The following is a 22,669-nucleotide window of genomic DNA, read 5'->3' as shown; positions in this document are numbered from 1 at the left end:
GTCCGCAGGGTTTTTCCTTCTAATTTGCTGTAGAGCTTAATAAAAAAGATTTGCCTCTTTTATGGCATCAGGCTCTTTATCTGCCACAAATTAAAGCCCAGTGCTTGAGCTTCTGCTTTCTCTGCTCTTAGATAGCAGCTCCCTAAATTTGATAACGAGTGGGTTTTACCATCCTGAGTTTGCAAAATAAATCCTGAGGAAGTGGTGAGAAATTTTGAGCATGATCTTCTTTTATCCCCATTTTCCATTCAGTTCTTTATACTTGGATTTATAGCCAATAATGACTCACTTTTTAATGGACAAGGGGATTTTTGGGGTTATTTTAAACAAGGTCCTAAGAGTCCCCACAGTCCCATGGGCTGCCCAGGGCAGGGGTGGAGTCCCCATCCAGGGAGGGACTGAAAAGCCACATGGATGTGGCACTTGGGGACATGGGTTGGTGGTGGCCTTGGCAGTGCTGGGGGACTCCGTGATCCTTGAGGTCTTTTCCACTCTCACCAATTCCATGATTCTGCCTTCTCCTGCTGATTTGATGGACAAAATGAGATCAATCATTACAGTTCCTGATGACATTTCACCCAGGACAGTTGTCATGCCTGTATGGACAGACAGGTTCCAGAGGCTTTTCCCTGCTGAAAAGTATTTTCTATGAAGCTCATGAGCATTTAAAATGCAATTACTTTGGAATAGGTCCCTGTGTAAACATTTGCTTCTGTAGCAGTTTATTCTACAAATCATTTTCTTCAGTTTTCTGTGTATGGTGTCACTTAATGAGACTTTTAATGGCTTTTACAAAATTATGGCTTTCCACATATTTTTCCAGTTTGATCTTGACTTGACTTGCATTCACAACAGAAGTTTTCAAGCCTTACAATGCAGTGCCATAAACTGGAGAGCTGGGTTCTTTTTCTCTACCATAGCATCCAAATCCCAGCTGTTGAACTTTCTTGGATAGCTGAGTCTTTTAATATGGATTTGGGAGCTCAAGAGAATATTTCTTTGTCTAAGAAATGTTTAAAATTTGAGCCCTTGGAAAAGCAAACACGGCGGAGCAGCCCCGGAGCATCTTACCCACGTGGATTTGCTTTCCAGGGAAGCTGTGCTGCTGCTGGAGCAGGTGCCAGGGACAGGGTGGGTTCCTGGGGCATTCCAGAAAGGGTGGGACATCTCCAGCAAGCGTGGGCACGGAGAGAAGAACAAAATAAGGGAAAACCTATGGGTGTAAAACACTGGCACAGCTGATTGCCCAGGGAGGTGGTGGCTGCCTCCTCCCTCACCCTGTCCAAGGTGTCGCTTCAATTAATTTCTCATTATTACTTCCAAGAGCCAGTTATTGTCTAAATCCAGGTCCTTTGATACTCAATAATTTTTCCCTTTGGAGGGAACTCTTAATTCCACAACCAAGTGCTCTTTGGTTGCGGTGCAGTCAAACTCAGGGCATTGCCTGGGAAGTGCTGGGCAGGTTCTGTTTGGGGGGCTCTGGCTTTCCCATCTTGTTCCCTAGATTCCAGGTCTGCAGTGGACCTCTGGGATGGTTCTGGGCTCTGGATGAGGCCCAGCAGAGCCCCACTGCAGCTCACTTTGCTGGTGATTTTCCACCAGTGGCTGCTTTTAGTCATCTGTCCCTCGGCCAGCTCTGAGTCTGCTCAGCTGCTTTGTTGACACACACACAGTGGTAATTTTTTAACTGGGATGTCATCCTCAAAAGATTGCCTGTTACACTGCAGCACTTACCTTTAGCACCATGGATCTCCTCAGCTTTGGCTGACAAGGCCTATTTTCCATAACACTGGCTTGCCTCTCATTGATTTCACTCCTGTTCTTTTTAAGTCCAGACCCAGCCTGATTCAGTTTTCCCTTGTTTTGTCCAAAGCTCGTGTCTGGCAAACAGGTTGGTGTTTACTTGAGTCATTTTGCCCTCTCCTGATGTAGTTGTGTTAGAAATGTTTGTCTTCCAATTTTTCTCCTGTGTTCTGAAAAATACTGCAAATGAGCCCTTGTGGTCTCTGAAATATTGGAGGCCTCCATGGTTAAACACCCTGGGCTTCTGGGGAATCATTCCATAGTGGAATGCAGAGCTGGTAGAGACCTTGGGATACCTTCCAGTCCATTCACTCCTCGAGGCAAGATAAAGTGTCCCTAGAGCATCCTTAACAAATGTATTTCTAATTTTTCCTTAAAGTCTTCCAGTCTCAGAGGTGCCAGCCTGCTCAGGAAGCTGGCAGTGAACACTTAACCAATTTGGTTAAAAGCTTTTCCAATATCTTAGATCTTTTAGGAAGCAATTCTTGGCTGCCAGGGTGGGCAGGCCCTGGCACAGGGTGCCCAGAGCAGCTGTGGCTGCCCCTGGATCCCTGGAATTTTTCCAGGCCAGGCTGGATGGGGCTTGGAGCAACCTGGGATAGTGGAAAGTGTCCCTGCCATGGCAGGGATGGAATTGGATGATCTTGAGGGTCCCTTCCAGTCCAAGCCATCCTGGGATGCTGTGATCTCTGAGAAATGAAGATGCTTTGCTTTGCTGTTCAGAATAACCCATCCCCTTGTTTCTGCTGCCACCGATGGGAGCGTGTCACATCCTCCTCCAGTTTGTGTTCCTGGGCTGGCACAGCCCTTTAGTGTGTTCTTATGGATCATTTTGTATCCAAATCTCTTTATTATTCCCTCAGCTTTCCTCTGTACTCTGGTGTGTTTACTTCTCCCTCTCCTCAGACTTGGCACTGCATGGCCTTATCAGCATTGTATAAAACAAAATAATGCTGGTTTCCACATGGCACTCTTAAAACAATCTGAACTGCCTTTTTTTTCTTTTTTTTTTCTTTTTTCTTTTTTTTTGGGCAATTCTATTGTATTGTTGACATTTTATTTGTGATCCAATATCCATCCCCTCAGGGTTGTTTTCTCCTGTCCATCAGCCCAGCTGGGACTTCTCCACCTGCACAATGTACCCTGCCCTTACATTTGTCATTATTGGGTTTCACCAGGCTCTTTTGGTTTGACACAGTTTGGTCTTGACTCATCCATGTGGTTTCATTTTGGCTGTACCCTGTAATTGCTTTTATGTAAATTGTTAAACAATCTTTCTGCTGTCCTCCCATTGATTGTGAGGGGAGTTCAATCTCTGATTTGCCCCAGAAGCTTTTTCAGACTTCACTCTGGAGCTGTTTCCTTTTTGATCCCAAAAGCATTTTGAAACTCAGTGAGTGGATCATCTATATGCAAATTCCTTCATATTTCCTCTGCTGTGTTGCATTTGTGGAAAATCAAGTGATGCCAGTTTTCATTGCAGTTGGATTCAATATCTTAAAGGTCTTTTCCAACCCAGATGATTCTGTGAGCCCGTGATTATGTTGATATCTCATTAAGATGATAACTAAAAAGCACAAATGTCATACAGGTTAAAATCAATTATTGAAATCAAGACATTTTGCAGTCCTGATTGAATTTCTGGGATATATTTAAATACGAGTCTGTTCTTTTTCTGCACTGTCAAGGCTTCCAGTCCAGTGATTTCTGCAGCTTTATTGCTTGTAACAAGGCCCAAATCAGTTACTTGGTGTTACAAATTGTCACCTATGATTTAGGGAAGCTAATCTCTTGTAATTACTTGCTGCATGAGAGTTTCTGTATCCCTCCTGTCCCCTCCCTAACCCCACATGGGTTTTTTTTTCCCCCAGTATGGACTCACCTACCTGTCCTGGTGCTTCCAGAGCCTCCTTCTGGCTTCACCCATTAAAACTCAGCAAGTTTCTGCCCTGGAAATTAAGTTTTCCTGCAGTGTTGATAGTTGTCAGAGAGGTGAGCCTTCCCACCTTATTTCTAGGGATACATTGCAGCCATCTCTTCCTTTCACATCTGAACACCACGGCACTAATAATTTTCAAGTCCAGTCACAAGCTCATTTTTTTCTTTCCTGCTGGCCAGGATTTCATTTGTTCCTGCTTGTTATCCAGACTCCCTACATCCATATATAGCAACAGAAAATTCTTTTTTTTTTTTTTTTTTGGTCTGACTTTGTGCCTCATTTCCCCCTCTAAGTGTCCTTCTCCTGTGTTCAGCTCGTGCCTTTCCTGGATGCATCAGCAGTTTCATTTGGGAAGGTGTCTTATTAGTTGGAAAGGTGCTGGCTCTGCAATTTGTGCTCTCTCCCTTCCCTCCAATATTGTTCCATCACTCAAATCCAAACATTCTCTCATCACTCGTGCAGCCTTGTTCAATTTGTTCAGTTCCAGGATCTTCTGGGGCCTTCCCTCGCATCTGGTACCAGATGCATCTTTTAGCTCAGGGATCCACGTGCAAGGAGCCTGTGGATGCAGTGTGGAGCAAACAGCTTTGCATTTGGAGGCACTGGCTTGCAAGAGGAATTTTCAGCCTGCAGTTCCTGCAAGCTCCAGGCTCAGGAAAAGCCTCTGTCCTGCTTGGAAGCAGATTCCTGCTGCTTTGGGAGGCAGCTCCTACCAGCTCCTCTCCTGGCACCCTGCAAGCCAGTGGGAAGGAAAAGCCTGGCATGGCAGCGTGTGAAGATTGCCAAACCTTGGCTTGGACTTTCCCCTGGAGCTCTTTTCCAGGATCCCTGAGATCTCTGCTCACCTGCTTGGCTCCAGCTGCCGCAGTCGCTTCCTGTGGCCACAGTGATCAGCCAGTGTTGGTGCTGTCTGTGGGAAGAGGAAATCCATGGCAGCCAGCTGTTTCTTGGAGGCCATGGTGCTGATCCACAAAGCATGTTTGCAGAGGCTGGATTTTCTGAGCACAGGCTGGAGAAAGCAGCAGGAAACCATTTTTCTCCAGAATCCAAGCTCGTTTTTCCCTGCCAGCACTCAATACATACGTGTGACTTTCACCATGGGTGTTTCCCTGGATGTCCTTGACTTTCTCCTGCTTTCCTGATGCTCTTCACTGACGTTCCTGGCACTTGACTTGAGTGTTCCATCCTGTTCCCTGCAGTTTGTGTATTTTCCCCTTCTCCTGACACAAAGCCTCATGTTTGTCTTTTTTCCCTCTGTTTGTGGCCAGAGTTTCAGGCTTTAACCAAATTCCACATAACAGAATTGTCTTCAGTGGAGATTTTTTTGGGATGAATTTTCAGCTTCATGCTGGACTTCTTAATTCAAGGGAGATCTCCCTGCCAAAAAACCCAAATCTCCAACCTTTTGTATTGTGGCTCATAATTTGCTAGGCATGAGCAATGCTCTCGTGATCCAATGGTGGAAGAGTGGCACCTGCTTTTTTCCATGCCCTAAATTTCCCTCCAGTTCCCAAACTGCATAAGCAGTGCCTCAGTTTCCCATTTGGAATGGGGCAAAAAGGGTTGGTTTGCACTTGCAGAGACAGATAAATGAAACATTGGAGGATGCTGCAGTGACAAATTCCTCCCTTTCTCTGCCACACGCAGGAATGGGAAGGTTGTGCTTGGACTCCTTTTTTGTGCCCTTTATTTAAAGTCTTAGAAAGGTTTCAGAGCAAATTGATCCCTGCCACATGGAAATGTGTCTGTGTGACATCAGGGCTGTGGGGACAGCTCTGGTGTCACCCTTGCTCAGGTTTGCACTTCAGGCCTCTGATCTGTGCAAATCTTGATTTGAATCTTCTCTCCGTGTGAGACCTCTCTCCCCAGGACTGTGCCGGCAGTCAGGATTAGCTGGGCTTTACTTCTTGGACAATCTTGTTTTTAAATCTGAAAGGACCTCAGCAGAGTTTTCTCCCGGAGCAGGGAGGGAGTTCACTCTGGAATATGATTCTCTTGGTGTTATCAGGATTTTCTGGCTATCAGGATAAGCCATGGGGCTTATGGGTCATGGAGTTTTCTTCCTGCAGGAAGTTGTGCCTTCAGTTTAGGTTAGGTTTTACCTGACCTTCCTATGATTTTTATCTTCTTATGACTTTTTTTTTTTTTTAATATTTCTTGCTTTCTGTGGGTGTTTATATTTACCCAAATATAGTGGGAAGAGCATTGGGTAAAACAATCTCTTATTTTTTGCCTTTTGGTTTCCTCTTGCCCTCTGGAGATACCAGGTTCCAGGAACATGGAGGGAGGAGAAAACAGGGCAATGTTCCTTTTCCTGCCTCAAGGTAGACACCAGGAGCTGTTGTACTTTTAGGGATATTGCCATTAAGCAAAGAGGAAGGGGAAAAAAACCCCAGATATTAAATTTACTTGAGCTGTGGTCTCATGAAGATGCTTCGTTGGATATCAGCGCTGTCTGCAAATCTTTTTACATTGAAATAATTTAATGGGAGTATCCATTTTAGAGTTACTGGGGAGTATCCAGAGTCTATTCCTGGTGCTGAGAGCGGAAATCTGTTTTAATTGGAGCGGTTTGCTGGGAGTTGTGTTTCCTGCCAGAGCGGTAACAGTAGGAAGGATCAGCAGCATGAGGGGTTATAAAACCCCCAGGCATTTCACATTCGTTTCAAGTAGCTGGACAGAGTTAAAAAAACCCCAAAATTGGGCAAACAGAGACTGTGCACAGAGGATTCAGAGACTACTTTTAAAACCTTCCCAAAAAGCACCTGAATCCGTAGGGACACAGTTCCTGAGTTCCCTTCTGTGTTTGTTTTACTGAGTGGCTCAGACTCGGAGAGCAGATAAAAATCCACTGCTGCCACAAATAGCACTCAAGATTTTGGGGCTGATTATAATTAACCCTGATAGTTTCTGCCTGATTTGGTTCATTTTTGTGTTTGTAGGCAGCACACAGGAGTGCAGGAACAAACCAAATTAACACTGGGAAGTGAAGGCAGAGTGTTATCAGATAACCCAGGCAAGTTAGAGAGCTGGAAGGAAGCCTTTAAAAATAGGGGTTTTTTTCAAGATAACTGTGTCACTCTAATTTCAGAAGAAAAATGTGTGTAGGTACATTATTTTTAAAGCCAGTTTTGTTTCCTAAAATGCCTTGAAAAATCGAGCTGATCCATTAAAATTGCTTATCCTTCAGTGTTTCATCTTAGAGGGATTCTTCTACACAGGGATAATTTATTCCTGCTTGGCACTGTGTCCATAATGCACATTATTAGCAAACTCACACAATTTTGTTCTCACATGCTAAAATAAAGTGGAAAATGAAAACATTTTGTTTCCTGTCCATCATCCCAGATTATCTGAGCTTTATTTCTGAATACAATCTGAATACAGAATGGGTGAGAAGCCATCATTGGAGGTTAAAGACACTGTTGTGTTCTTGTGTGGATTTTCACTTTGGGTTGTTTAGTTTCTCAAAACTTGTGTCTCTTTAAATCCATAAATCAGGAAAATTGTGGGAATCCATTTTCCAAAGGTTACTGATTTCAATTTACCCACTCAGGATTCTGCCTTGTCTACAATAAACAACTCTTAAAAATGAAAGAACACCCAGAGACAGCCAAACCCCAATGAATAAAGGAGTGCTTAAAGGCTTGAACTCAGTCCTGTTAGAGCAGATCTGCTTCCTACTTACAGCCAAGGTAATTTCAACTTGATTGTAAGTTAATAATGCCTAAATAGGTTGCTAGTTTTTGTCATCACTAGGAAATTAAATCGAGTTGACTGTGCTTAAATTACTGTTTTCAATTAAGTAGCTCAAAGGAGAGCAGCAGCACTGAGAACTCACCCTGGTCCTGCTGAAACCTCTGGGATGGATCCAGGGAAGCTCTTGTTTAAATTGTGACCTGGGAGGCATTTTAGAACCAAGTGATATTCTGATGGAGAGAATTGGCAGGATGTTAGCAGCAAATAAATCAGATTAAAAATGGGTTCTTGTGGTCAAGTGGATGGGTTTTAGAAGGGTTTCAATGATCCAGCCATGGATGCAACAGGATTTTGGGAGACTGGAGAGGAGAAGGCTCCAGGGAGATCTTAGAGCACCTTCCAGTGCCTAAAGGGGCTCTGAGAAAGTTGTTTTATGAGCAGTGGTGCTCAAAGGGATTACAGAGCAGGTGGGTGTAAACACCAGCAGTGATGCTGTAACAAAAAAGGCGATTTTAAACTTTTTTTTTTTTTTTTGTTTTTTTTTTTTTTTTTTTTGTTTTTAGGTGTACGAGCAGGAAAATATTTAGAAGAGAACATATTTCATTTCTGTATTTGGTGCTTGTGACTTTCCTGAGTATGATTTCCATTTCAGCATCCTGAAATAGCTCCTGGATAAGTTGTAGGGGAACGGAAGAAATGCAAAAATAGTCTGAGGACTAGAAAAAACACACACAGAGAAGCACAGAGCTGAGTCTGCTTGGCTTATCAGAGGGAGAGTCTGGCTGCAGGAGCATCCCAGAGAAAATTCCAGGCACTGAGTGCCCTCCCATGCATCCTAGGAAGTTTTAAAGGGAGAACCTGTTAAAGGTGAACTGCCTTTTGGGATGAATGATCCAAGGAAAAGAGCACTTCCCATCTCTAAAATTGATTTTTTTTTTTGTTTAAAACTGTAGAGACCAGTGCAGGGCATGTTCTTGTCAAGGATTAGGTTGCTGTGGGCGACATTTAAATGATGAAACTGTGACCAGGATTTTCTTCCCAGGCAGAAAGGATTGCTGGAGGGCACCAGGCACCGTTAACCCCTGGCTGTGGCACAGGGGTTGTGTGAGGGGGTGATGGAGTTTGCTGATTGAAACATTAGTTTTTATTTAATGGGCCAAACTTCACATTAAAATCACCACCTCCTTCTAGTTCAGCGTTTCTGTGGAGGATGGCACGGTGGGAAGGGTGGGTTTGGGATACAGCTCAAATTAACTGGAGCTGGAAACAAGCCCAAAAATGTTGTGGAGCACGTGGTGAATATGGGGATGCAACTGGTTTGCTGGGAGTGAAGGTTAAAAAGATTTCTATTTATATAATAAATGTACTCCCCTCTATAGAATCACGGAATTGTTAAGGTTGGAAAAGCCCTCCAAGACCATCAAATCCAACCATTCCTCAGCACTGCCAAGGCCACCACTGCCCCATGTCCCCAAGTGCCACATCCACACAGCTTTAAATCCCTCCAGGGAGGGGAACTGACTGCCCTGGGCAGCTGTGCCAGGGCTGGACCCTTTTACAGGGCAGAATATTCACAATATCCAATCTAAACCTCCCCTGGCTCAACTTGGGGCTGTTTCCTCTTGTGCTGTCCCTGTTCCCTGGGAGCAGAGCCGGACCCCACCTGGCTCCACTCTGCTGGCAGGGATTGTGCAGAGCCAGAAGGTCCCCCCTGAGCCTCCTTTGCTCCCCAGCTTCCTCATTTTATGGGAGAATCAAAGCTGTAAAATACCTGTGGGAGCCTGGGCTGGTTGGGAATGTGATGATTGTCTTGTGGGTCTCCACACAGGAGCAGTTAAGGGAGGGATTTATGCAGTGCACCACCCCTCTAATTGCTGTATGCAAACCATCCATAACCTTCCTTTCTCTCCAAATCAATCCCATCCCAAGTGTTCACCTCTTGCTACTGCATCCTAATTTAGGGAACTGTAAAAAATAGAGTTTCAAGTGGGTGTCAGCACCAGGTACAACAATGCAGCAGGACAAAGCCTCTGTTGGAATGCTCTGGCTCCAGGTGATGTCTTGTGGCACCTGGATGTGTCCAGGTGATGCCCTGTGCTCCTTGAGGGACAGCTGGGCACTGTCCACGGCGTTTCCAGGAGAAGTGCCACGTGCACTGCTCAGTCTTTGTCTGCATCTCAGGCTCATCCCTGCCAGTTCTGCCTCGCCATCCTGGCCTGGCTGATGTTTGAAGTGATCTAAGAACGCCTCAGATGTATTGTCAGGGGGCTCAGTGCTAAATAAATGATAGGAAAGATGAGATCCTAGCACGCGTTTGGATAACATAAGCAAGATTAATGGTTTGGAGCCTGTTTTCTGAACAGTGGGACGTGATTGATCAAAGAGAAAAAATTGTCTCTGTGGCTCCTTTGTACCAAAACTTTCAAGAGCTGAAAATGAGCAGCTGAAGGAAGAAATGCAGAGCTTAGGGAAGAACCTTGTGATGAAAAACTAGGGTGGGAGGTTATGAAAGTACAGGTTGACAGCTCTGTCCTCTTTATCAACCTTTCCCCATAGGGATCTGCTGTAGAAGATTTTGGACAGGCTGCTTTAGCCTGGATAGGTACTTTGAAAAATTTTTTACAGTATTTTTTAAAAATCAAAGACTTCCATTGTGCTGTGAATAAGATTTGAGTTTCTAGAAAGCTGGTTCCTCCTGCTATCCAGGGAGAAAAGAGCTGAAGATGTGGAAGGCTGATCTCCCAGGCAAGGTGACTGTGCCTGAGGATGTGGGGAGAAAGGCAAGGGCAGGTTTTCGTGTGCCTCACTCCCTGCAAATAATGTTCCTTGCAATTCCTGCTCCCGAAGTCAGAATTTAGGGCTTTGTTTCCATACTTGAGTCTCACCAAAGGTAGAAAATTGTGGCTTGAATAATCCCAGCTGGTTCATGTTGGAATGTCACTGATACCAAGCAGTGGGGAGTGGAAGATAAAGGTTATCAAAGGTGCCCACACCAGCTCCAGTGACTACATGATTTTCCATACAGTTCTGTAAAATAGCCCTGTATGTTCTGTGCATTGAAGGACACACGTCCACTTCACTTAGCTGAAGAAACTGGGGTACAAAACTGCTGTACTTGATGGAAATGTCGTTTTTTGCAGTTAAATTCTGCCATTCCATTCACTGAAGCGTGTAAGGATGAGACTTAGGATGATATCCTGCCTTTTTCCAGTATCTTTCTTTAAAAGATGTTGCCCTGACTAATCTAACAGTGGGGATGGGCTTTTATTTAGCTCAACCCAAATAGCAGAGAGCTGGTATAAGAATAAACATGAATTCAATATCAATAGAGGAGATTGATTTTGTAAAAACATTGCAAGGAGAAAGGTGGTTTAAACCCATTTGCTCCATCCCCAGAATAACCATGTGTAAATTGTGATCACTCTTGCACTCCAAGTGTCAGCTTTAATTTGAGTCTTTTATAAACCACTTGGTTGTTGAATATTGCAAAGAAATTTAACCCCCTTGGAAGAAATCAGGAAGATTCCTGCTATTGAGGTAATTAGATACAAATTTGAGTGGGGATTTTTTTAATAAAGATTAAATGATCTGTTCAACTGTTTCAGGCCCTGCTTGAGATACACACACCTGTGTCTAGCTTGTAGAGCATTTTCCTCATTAATTAAGAGCACTTTCCTTGTGTTATTACTTAATTGGGTATCACAGGGAACCTGATGAGACAATGAAATGGTCTTAATTGCAGACAAGCTAAATGCATGATACTCCACGTGCTGGAGTGTTCCACGACATGACCCCAGCTTGTCACCGTGTGCTAGCAGCCATGGCGCCCACTCAGGGGAGAGAGAGCCCTCCTGGAATTAACTCAGTGTGAGCCACACGGCCAGGCTGGGCTGGGGAGCAGCCCCGGGCACCAGGATTTGGGGTGCTGAGGGATGAAAAGCTGGGCATGCCCTGCCCATGGGTACTGGCACCTGGAAACCTCCATGCCCTGGGCTGAGGGGGTTCTGTCCCTGAGCCCAGGTGAGACCCCACCTGCAGAGCTGCCCCAGCCCTGGGGACACAGCAGCAGCAGCAGCAGCACCTGGAGCTGCTGGAGAGAGCCCAGAGGAGGCTCCAGGGCTGCTCCAGGGCTGCAGCCAGGCTGGCAGAGCTGGGGGTGCTCACCTGGAGAGGAGAAGGCTCCAGGGAGAGCCCAGAGCCCTGGCAGGGCCTGGAGGGGCTCCAGGAGAGCTGCAGAGGGACTGGGGACAAGGCATGGAGGGACAGGACACAGGGAATGGCTCCCACTGCCAGGGGGCAGGGCTGGATGGGAGATTGGGAATTAGGAATTGTTCCCTGGCACAGGGTGCCCAGAGCAGCTGCCCCTGGATCCCTGGCAGAGTCCAAGACCAGGTTGGACAGGGCTTGGGACAACCTGACCTGGTGGAAGGGGTCCCTGCCGTGACAGGGGTTGGAACTGGGTGATCTTTAAGGTCCCTTCCCACCCAAGCCATTCTGGGATTGTATGAATTTAGCACTTTTCCACTGTCAATTTCCCCCACTTACCAGATTTAGGAAGTTTTCCGTGTTTGACAACATTCACTTTGGAACCACCTAAACACTCCTGGCTGTTTACATTTCCCAGGGATGTCTGTCCCATTTCCCAGGGATATTTCCCTGTTTCCCTGCAGTTTCAAACTGATAATTACAAAGGTAAACGATCCTGTTGAACTTTTAAATATAACATGTAAGACTTGCTTTCTGTGACATGTGCTTCTGGACAGCCAGGGGCTTGTGTGGAAGCAATAAATTTATTCTTCTGGGATTAATCCCTACTCTACTTCTTTAGTCTATTCTTTTTTTTTTTTCCCTGTTGGGAGAGTGAAAGAAGGAAAAAGCTCTTGCCCATGTCATGTTTGTGTGTGCTCATCTTTCCCAAGCAGCAGGTAGATATGTCAAAACCATGAATTATGAATGGAGCTGCTGGAATGCTGCAGATCCACAGTGGAATTGACCTGTTTTATTCATCCCTCAGCAGCACTCACTGTGGGACTGGGAAAACCCAAAACCTTCCCATTTTCTGTGCTTGGGAAGTTAGTCCTGGATTATACTGATTAAAACTTGGCAAGGAGAAGCTGGAGAGCTTTCACACCTTTCCAGTATGGGAAATTCTCTTGTTCAAGAGGATATTTCAGTCTGAAAAACAGTTGTCAAAGGCAAAGTTATGTTTTTTTTCTTCTTGGAAATGAACTCTTTTGCAGTGTGCCAAGGTATTTTTTTTAGGTTTAAGGGGAAGAGATGGCAAGAGAAGCTTTGCCATCAAGGCCAGGGAAAGACAAAAGCAGGGACTGTGCATGATACGGGAGCTGAGTTCTTGTGTGACCTAGAGCAAGATTTGTGGTTTGTCTGGATTTTTGTTTTCCCAATCCCTGGAAAGGAATTATTGATATTTCCCTTGCAAGGCTGTTTTCAAGCTTTTTGGATCGAAATTTTGCAGGAGTTGATTATATGGCACAGAAGCCCTTGTAGCTCTGGGGTTTGGCATTGGTGCCACTCAAAAGTAATGGTGGGAACTGAAGAAAAAGCTGGTTTTTGTCATGCTCTGAACTCCTCGAGTGCCTTACACAGTCCTACAAGGGCAGAGTGGCAGTGAACCACCACCTTTTATCTTCTGGATGTTTGCATTTTGAGTGTATGCCCCTTCCAACAGCCATCATGCAAGGAATTTGATAGTGGGAGGGAGGATCTGAATGGATTCCATTTCCATTCTGTTTGTTGTTGTTACACCCAGTTTAATTTTTCCTGTTGTATTGCTGTGTTTAGCCACAGCCTGTGTGTGACTGCATTCCTGGTGGGAAAGGGTAGGAGAGCTGGATTTTACCATTTACCACCCTATTTAAGGTAGTTTTTGCCTTCCTTTTATTGCTTTCCTTTAACAATATTTTGGATTATTATTGTATTTTGCATGAGGAAGGGCTGCAATAGGTATAATTTATTTTAAATACTCAATTTCTCTAAAAATTTCCTATTTTCTTGCCAAAGGGGATCCTGGAGCTTTGTCTGCCAGGAGAAGAAATGGTAATTTCATGTAGCTACTTCTGGTTTTAAATCTATTTTTTTAATCTATTACTGATTTTATTTGTATTTAAGTCAAGAATCCCAGCTTGCTGATTTAAAACATCTGATTAAAAAGTTGTTTTTTTTTTTTTTTTTTAAATAGTGCTTTTGTTCTCCTGAAAGAAATTTCTGCTCCCTGCTTGGTCAAATATCAGTTGTACACTGCTGTCCTTTCATTAAAATTAGAACTCCTTTATTTTGGCCACTGCTTCTGTGCCCACTTATTTAAGCAATGGCATCTAATTAGTAATTTGAGAGTCTTTAATTTTTTATTGTGTAACAAACAAAGAATGATACATTTCAGTGGTGATGTGTGCTAGGAACTAATGTCAAACTCCCCTTGGAAGCTGGAATTCAGATTAATACAAAGTGGGGTGCACAAGTGTTTGTGTTCATAGAACAACTTTCCACTTGATGAATTCCTGAGAAAAGCAACAGATTTCTCCCAGAACAGGCTGGGATGTCAGCAGCAGGATTGATCTGACAGGAGTTCTTATAGAATCCAGAATGGTTTGGGTGGGAAGGGACCTTAAAGATCACCCAGTGCCACCCCTGCCATGGCAGGGACACCTCCCACTGTCCCAGGCTGCTCCAAGCCCTGTCCAGCCTGGCCTTGGACATTCCAGGGATCCAGGGGCAGCCACAGCTGCTCTGGGCACCCTGTGCCAGGGCTTTTCCATCCTCACAGGGAACAATTCCTTCTCAATATCCCATCCATGCCTGCCCTCTGGCAGTGGGAAGCCATTCCCTGTGTCCTGTCCCTCCATGCCTTGTCCCCAGTCCCTCTTTCAGACTGTTTCAGAAAGTAAAAGGAGTGAAACTTAGGTTTAAGGTGTGTCTCAGCTTGTTTGGTGTGGAAGATAAATATCAAATCACTCACATGAACGATGCTGCTTTTTTCCCCTTTTTGTACCCAGATCCTAAAGTGCTCTCTTGGTGCTTGGATTTTGTCACAACCAAACTGGATTTTGCATCCCCAAATCCATGTGTGCCCACCTGAAGGGGTTTTTCTCAGGCTGTGTGAGTGGAGCAGGACAGAGCAGGGCTGAGGTCAGGGGTACCAGGCCCTGTAAAACCATTTCAGCCTCTCTTTGTAGGGGTCTGTTTGTCTTGTGATCCATCAAAACCCAGCTGGGGAATTTGTCCTGGCTGAGGGCTCGTTTCCTCCTTGGAGAGACCTTCAAAGACTGCCATACAAGTAGCTGACATTCTTCTGCACAGACACATGGTTGTTCCAGGAGGTTCATTAATGCAACGCTGCCTTCAAGCTCTTTGGAAATTTAAGGGTCTCATTCTCTCGTTTACACCAGCGTGGAACCGGGTAGGAATTGTAATGACTCGAGCTTTTGTAGTCTGTGTACAAAAAAAGGGAGATTGAATTTGATGGGTTTGCTGGGAATTAAGATCAGAAAGGAATATTAGATCATCTATGCTAATCGTGAGTAAATTAGATGGTGCAAATTCTGAGCAGAAAACGAAATGCACGCTGTGATTCCTTACAGGATGAACTCTGCCACGGGGAGCTGGTGGGTGAGAAGAGGGTGTTAATTGCTGAGGCTGCTCTCATGGGGCATAGCTGATGCTCACTTGGGCACAGTCCATGCACCACACTAAGAGGGAGTGCCATCCCTTCCTCCCTGGACTTAACCTGATGCCTGGGCAAGATGCTCAGGGCTGCCTGAGAAGAGGCTCCTGCAGAGCTCACAGTGTCTGACTGGCACCTTTGTAGCTGCTGTTTAGGGAGCTGCAGGCTGGGCTTAGATTGGCTCTAGTCTCCTCCTTGCCAGATCAGACAGGTCCGGCTCCCTCACCTGGTTTTCACCTGTGCTCTGTGCAGTTTGGGGCATTAATGACTTCCCTTGACTGGCCAGCCAGAGCCTTCCACTGCCCAAGGGGCTCCAAGAGTACTGGAGAAGGACTTGGGACAAGGGATGGAGGGACAGGACACAGGGAATGGCTTCCCACTGCCAGAGGGCAGAGTTAGGTGGGATATTGGGAAGGAATTCTTGGCTTTTAGGGTGGGGAGGCCCTGGCACAGGGCTCCCAGAGCAGCTGTGGCTGCTTCTGGATCCCTGGCAGTGTCCAAGGCCAGGTTGGAATTCTAACAGTCTTTAGGGTCCATTCCAACCCAAACCATCCTGTGATTCCTCTTAACATCAGCCTGTGCTGTTACTCAAGTAATCCATGGTGGTTTTGGACAAGACAAGCCCAAGTACCAGCCCTGTTTCCCTTGTTTCTGGCTGCCAGCTGGATGTGGAGTCATTGATTGCTGTCCTTTGAGCACAGTGGTCCATATTGCTTTAAACCCATTGAGACATGTTGGTTTGATTGTAATTATTGCCTTAATACATAACTGCAAGGTTTTGATAACTTGTTCAGAGCCTCCAAAAAGGAAAGTAGTGTAAAATGGATTTATATGTTCCAAGATCAGGAGGGACTGACATAATCCTCTGCTTGGATGAAAGACCCTCCTGAAGCTTGGGACTGAGCATTTTTTTTTTTCTTTTGGTCTTTTGGAAACAAAAGTAAAGATATTGAGTCCAAGATTTATTAAATCCTGATGGATCCTTCTTATGTGCACTTGGAAAGCTCTTCTGTGTTGGCCTGGCCTTTTATCTGCTCAGTCTTAAGATGCTTCTATTTTATCTATTTCTGAACTTGCAGAGCTCCAGAAAGCCTTTCAGCCCAGTTTAATATGGAATAAAGCAAAAAAGCATGGTTTGATTCCAGACCAAGTCGGTCAGGCAACAGTTAGATAAGTATAATTAGACTTGTAATTGGAATGCGTTGTAGACAATTAGTTTTTGTAAATGTGTGTAATTTAATCCCAAGTAAAGGGTCAGGAGGACCTTGCTGTGAACGAGGTTAAGGAGTAACATGTATAATTTCCAGGCCTTCTGATGTTCATGTCTGACACAGCTGGAGAGGAGCATGTCCATCTTTCCAATGGCAGCACAAAATCCACCCTCCACAAGGTGAGTCAGGGCCTCTGTTCTGCCTTTGTCTCCCAGTATCCATTCCAAGAACAGCCTTCATAAATCCATGGGGGATGGATGCTACAGCAGCAGTGATTCATGGAATCCCCCATAAAAACCCAAAGTCTGTGAGGGAACAAGACCCACTCTGTGGGAGTCCATTCAGCTTTTGGAGAAGCTCCTGAGAAATGGGATCTGATCTCATCCCAAACCTTCAGCTCGTGCTCTCTGTGGCAAAGGATCTCACCCGTGTGGTTACACGGCAGCACTTGGGATGTTTTTCTTCCTGCAATCCTTTTGTCAGGAAAGGGGCAGCCCTTCAGCCTCCAAGGTCAGCCCAGGAAAAGGGCCTGCTTCCCAGACATGTGGAACTCATTTGCTTGGAATTTTTGACACCACTTATTACGATCCGGCGCGGCTGCAAGTTCCCAGGCTCTTGGTTTAGGGGTAGGATTGAATGGTAAGGGAGGAATGCCCCAGCTTCTCCCTGGAATCTTAGAACACAGTGCATTCCCAGGATTGAACAGATCCTGCACCATTATGGCTGGCCTTTATAGCTTTAGGAAAACAGCCTCAGTGTGCTGGAGTCCCCGGGCAGGGGCTGGTGGTGCTGGCGAACGGCTGCACCTGGGATTTGCCAGAGTTCTCCGTGTTATTTATGGCTCACGGGCTGCACTGAGCATGACCCAGGTTCTGTCAGCACAGATGCTGGGGCCGGGGGTGGCTTCCACAGCTCAGTGTTAGCTCCACCAAATGCAAAGCCTGGAAGAGCAGGTTCTGGTTTCTTGCCTTCTGCTGTAATAGCAGGAGCGGTGCAACCGTATGATTAATGGTGAGAGTCCGAAAGTAGCAGGATAATAAACACTGGGAATTCAAAGGAAACCTCAGCTTCTGGCAATTACAGAGTTTGTGCAGCACAGAGATGGAGCTTCTGACTCCAGTGTTATTTGTGACCTACTTGGAACTGAAATGTTGCAAGAGGCTGTTTGTTTAATACTCAATTGCTGTTTTTTTAAAGTTATACCGTATTCGGGTTAAAAACAATCCTTTGAACGTGGACTCAGAGATAAACATTCTCCTCAGAAAATTCCACCAGTTCTTGTTGTCTTAATTTTTACTGCCAGCAAGTGCTCAATGTGTTCCTTCTTTTTCCATTGCAAAAACCCCCGCCCCGAACCTCCATAACCTTTCCTATCATGTATCCAATATTTTACAGAGCAATCACAAAGGGTAGTAAATTGAGTAAAACATACTATCCTTGGCAGGATTTCCCTCATGACTAAATCCAATATGAACAAAGAGGACAAGGGCAAATAACTTCACTTATTCAGGTCATTTTTCAAAAGAATCATAAAAATTAGATAGAAAAGGCCTATTAGATTATCTCTCCTCTCTTCCATTTTGCCAGTTCTTGGTTGTTCTGTACAGTAACCTTGTGAAATTTTACTTGTCCAAATGGAAGAAAGATAATTTTTCCTGCTGGTTATTATTTCTTTTGAGTGGAAAAGGATGGATGGTTTTTCCATCTGGGCTAGAAGCACTTCTTGTGCTTCTACAAGGCTCACTTTTAATTGCCACAAGTGTCTCCTCTTCAACAGTTTCATGTTCCTCTTTTTGGGCACCGTGATCTTATCATGAGGCATTTTCCTAAGCTTGGGCCCATGTTTTTAATTCCACCCCATTATTCCAGTTGTTCAAGTATTGGAGTAACCCTGAGGCCATCTGTAACAATTTCACCCCATTGTGTTTCTGCCCTTCAAGTGCTGGCCAGGATTAATGTGCCACCAACAGCAGATTGTTCTTGCTGTATACTGGGAATTGTTTATAAATGCTCTTCAGATTAAAATAATTTAAAATCCTCTTAAAAAATTGTTTTCCTCCCCCCAAGAGAACTGCCAAGGAAGTATATATAAGATAACTTCAACCACCCAAAGCAATAAAAACAAAGCCTCTTGCAATGGTAAAGGACCATGAAGAGCTGGAGAGAAGCTGTCGGTGCAGCAGCTCTAGAGCTTGTGTTTAACTCCATACCTGTGGTTTAATTGCTGTGCTGAGCTTCTCACAGGCTGAAGAAAGCAGTGGAATGTTCTTGACATTTGTTGCTCTAAATTGAAGTTGTGTCTGTGTCCAAAAAATGCTGAAATGAATACGGGTTTGGAAGGAGTTAATGTTTAAGGAGTGTATGTGCTTATCTGCTGCTGAAAGGTCACTGAGTAAATTCTTCAATGATCCCAGTGTTGTGGGGGTGCTGCTGAAATGACAGCTCTTGTTCTGTTTAAAAAAAAATAAATCTGAGTCGGGACTCTGGAGCAAGTGGGGATGTGTCTCATGTTGCTGGGAAATAGGGAATCATTGAATCATGTCACAGAATCCAGAATGATTTGGTTTGAGAGGGACCTTAAAAACCATCCAGTGCCACCCATTCCATGGGCAGGGACACCTTCCACTATCCCAGGTTCCTCCAAGCCTTGTCCAGCCTGCCCTTGGGCACTGCCAGGGATCCAGGGGCAGCCCCAGCTTCTCTGGGCACCCTGTGCCATCCTCACAGGGAGGAATTGCTTCCCACCATCCCATCTATCTCTGTCCTCTGGCACTGGGAAGCCATTCCCTGTGTCCTGTCTTTGCAGGCCCTTGTCAATTGTCTCTCTCCCTCTTTCTTACTGGCTGCTCCAGGCACTCTAAGGCCACACTAAGAGGGCTGGAAGTGCACGTGCCCAGGACCCCCAAATCCTTCTTCACAGGGCTGTTTTCCCCCCAGTTTGTTCTTATACCCCAACACAGTGCAGCACTTGTTGAACCTCATGGTTCCCTGGAATCTCCTGCTCCTCCAGCTCGTGTAGGTCCCTCTGGATGGCCCTGTCCTTGAGGAGGGTCCCCTGCCCTGCTCAGCTTTCAGGAGCAGTGGTTGGATGGAGTCAAGTGGTTTGGCACGGTGCTGGAGCATGCACTGTGAGGTATCCTGTGGATCCTGTGCCAGCAGGTCTGGACCACATGCATGTGTCATCCTCATCTCCTCAGCACCTCCAGAGAGAATTGCTAGCAGTGGAATTTTGGAGGGAAAATAAGGGAAAGGAATGTGCTCAGCTCAGTCAGGGGGGAATTACGTGCCTTAGTTTGTTCTCATCCTGAAGGAGTCTCAGCATCCAGGACTTGGACCTTCCCAGTGTCTGCTGGGTTCCTGAATTACTGTAGGCTCCTGGGTGACATTAGGGAAATCAGGCAAGTCTATAATTCATGAACTGGAGATATATTGAATGTGACAGGGAAAACAAAGAGAAATTAGGATCTACAGAATGAACATTTGTGACAGCAGCAGAGGATTCTTGGAAGCTGCTTCTGGATCTTAGGGGGACTGATGTGCTGCTATAATAAAGGGAAATAAACCTTTAATATATAATAAGGTGTCTTCTTTTGAGAATTGGTTTTTGATACATATATTTGGTTATATTGCAGTCTTAAAAATAGGGTCTTCTGATCAGGCAGATAAGAAAATAAAGTTTTATGTTTAACAACATCCATAATTGCCCTTATTCTGTCTCTGTGGCCACATCTCATGTGTTGATGCCACTCCCGGGCATCCTGCATCCTGATCCTTGTGTGGAAACACAGATCTGAGGGATGCTGTCCCTGTTCTTTGTGGCTCTTGTGTTGTGAAGTTTGCCTGCCTTTTAAAATGGAAAGGGGGACTACAGTCTGTGGTACCACACAGGGATTTTACTTCAAAATACTCTTGTTTTGGGAGAGTGGTTTCACAGTGAAATAAAACTGGGATCCATTTGCTATGTTCTCCATAAAATCCATGGATGGGAGGGTGGCCATGTACAGACTTGCTGTACATTAATTTTGTTTGTAAAAGCTCTGTAATTATACAGCTCTCCTGCCAATTTGGCACAGGAAGACAAGGAAAATCCCAAGCGGAATGCTTTCCCCATGAAAAGTCTTTCTGTAGGGTTTTTTCCTCCCTTAGCTTGAACATAATAACCTGATTGGCAAAGCATTTAAAAAATGAATTGCAGGGCTTCCAGCGTGAAATGATTGGCTCCATAGGAGTTATGGCTTTTGCATACGTGGGGGAAAAATCCAACTGTGCTGCCAAGATCCGCTGGGATGTCCTCATGGAGAGCCTGCCAGGCTGCAGTGACCTGGAATGCATCCAGCTGGTGCGTCACCTCTGCTACCAGCGCTGCACTTCTTCAGCTTTTAACTCAATTCCTGCTCTCCGTGGCAGCTGCTTAATTCTTCTGCCAGAGATAGCTTCAGGAGGGGGAAAAAAAAGAACTGCAAATAGGGGAATTGTTTGGAATATTGGGTCTAAACATAGATGATGGTGATGGCTGGTTCCGTTTTTAGCTTCCTAAAGAAACGAGGCTTATCCAGCAGTGACATCTGCTCGTCGGCTGCTTCCTCACAGGTTGTGAGTGCAGGGGTCAACTTCAGCCAAATTTTGATTAAAAACCAAGTTTTGCTCCAGCTTTTGACGTTTGATGAATGGGGACATTTTGAGCTCGGTGGTGATTTCTTTTTGGCCACGTGGCTGCAGGGCAGGGGAGGAGGGAAAGTGGGTCATACAAAGCACAGGAGCAGGAGAGGAGGAGAAATGCTGGTGTGTGAGCTCTGATATGAGGGCAAAGAATAAAATCATGGCCAAACCGTGTTCCAGTAGCTCCCCGTCTCCAAGAACAGCCTACCCTGTGTCCCTAGGCAGGCTCCCACCAGGGGATGTCTTCTCCTGCTCTGTTCCCCCCTCTCCTTGTGCTGCCATGACCATTTGTGGATCACTGAGGCTCAGGGAACGTTTTTGGCCGTGTTCTTTGAGCTCAGATGAGCTTAAGGCGGCCGGGAGAGTGAAGGCCGGCCTGTCTGAGGCGCCATGGCTCCCGGCGGCCCACAAAGCTGCTTTGCCTCAAGGATTATCCGGCTGCCTGGGAGAGTGCCATGCTTCCAAGTGGGCATGGAAGTGTCTCTGGGAGGAGGATCAGCACCTCACTGTGCCCCCCAGTGCCTGAGTAAAGGTTGGATATTGTGCTTTTTAGCTTGAGTGCTTGAAGTTTCTCTCCTGTGTCAGAATCCAGCAGGCTCGCTTGGTTGGAAGGGGCATGAGGGATCATGCACACCCCTGGCTGACCAAATTCACAGCATGTTCTTTAAGGGGGCTGCTGACAGACTTGAGGCATTGGCCACCTTTGCAGGAAGCCACTTCCAACATTTGACCACCCTCTTGGTAAAGAATGCTTCCAAATGTCCAGCCTGTATGGCCAGTGGGACAGGCCTCCCTTGCCCGGCCCTTGGGTGCATCCCAGGCCGTGGTTTGTCCTCCCTGACCTGTACCCCCAATTCCTGCCTGCAGGGCTCTCCAGCCACTCCTCTCTAAGGATTTGGGTGGATTTGTCCAAACATCTGCTGGACCATGGCTGGTGAAGGCCACATTCTGCTGGGCAGGCTTTGTGGCCGTGTGTTCCCCAGTGGGAAAGCAGCAAGGCTGTGTCTTTGGGAATTGCACCAGCCTGGAGAGTAAAAGCTGCAGCTTTCCTTTTGGAGAGGACTTTGCCCTCTTTTAGAAATGTTTTAGGGTTTAGTGATGGGGAAATGCTGTGGCTGCAGAGCTCTTTAAGCCCTCCCAGAGTCTGTGGGGAGCTCTCGGCTGAGGGAAGTAAACTGGTGACCTGGAAAAAGAAAATGAAGGAAACAAGATTAGTCTGCTCGACAGGGAATGCCATCCTGGGAGTTATTTTGATTCCTGTCAAAGTAGCAGCCTGAAAGACTTTATGCAGAGAAAATTTGTGGTTTGTAATTGGAGAGGAAAAAAATGCATACTTTTGAGACATATATATATATGTAAAAAATACAGAGCTTGGTTCCTGGCTGGAGGCTCTGGGAGTGCTTTGGAGAGGCTACTCTGCATGATATCCTTTATTTAGCAACTGTCATGCCCGTTTGTAGGATCTGTGGTGATAGAACCTGTCCTGGGAAACGTCTGAAATCCAGAATCATGAAATATTTAGTGGACCGTTCACTGCTAATGGGCTCCAGCCCTGCGCCAGCACCACAGGATCAGTAACAAAAGGCTCTGTGTGCCAGTGCCAAGCTGCCTGAGACTGCTCTGAGTTTGTTCAAGTCTTATTTCAGGTTTTATCAAAAGCAAAATCTGAGTCCAGCA

General features: G+C 45.6%; 1 protein-coding gene across 6 annotated transcripts in view; it reads left to right on the top strand.

Moving 5' to 3' along the window:
* FAM168A (family with sequence similarity 168 member A) overlaps positions 1–22,669 on the top strand; it is a 129,829-nt gene that overhangs the window by 5,308 nt on the left and 101,852 nt on the right. The window contains exon 2 of one of the 6 annotated variants that reach the window (XM_077174619.1): positions 16,430–16,512. The exons of 4 other annotated variants lie outside the window; for them this stretch is intronic. In XM_077174619.1, coding sequence (XP_077030734.1) covers positions 16,430–16,512 — 83 coding nt within the window. Of the gene's footprint in view, positions 1–16,429; positions 16,513–22,669 lie in introns of those variants that run through there. One more of the 6 variants, XM_077174618.1, reaches the window with a different exon arrangement.

Source organism: Agelaius phoeniceus, chromosome 2 (genome assembly GCF_051311805.1).
Source record: "Agelaius phoeniceus isolate bAgePho1 chromosome 2, bAgePho1.hap1, whole genome shotgun sequence".
Classification (NCBI taxonomy): Eukaryota; Metazoa; Chordata; class Aves; order Passeriformes; family Icteridae; genus Agelaius; species Agelaius phoeniceus.
The sequence above is the reverse complement of the archived record's forward strand: the minus strand, read 5'-3'. Positions and strand labels throughout refer to the sequence as shown.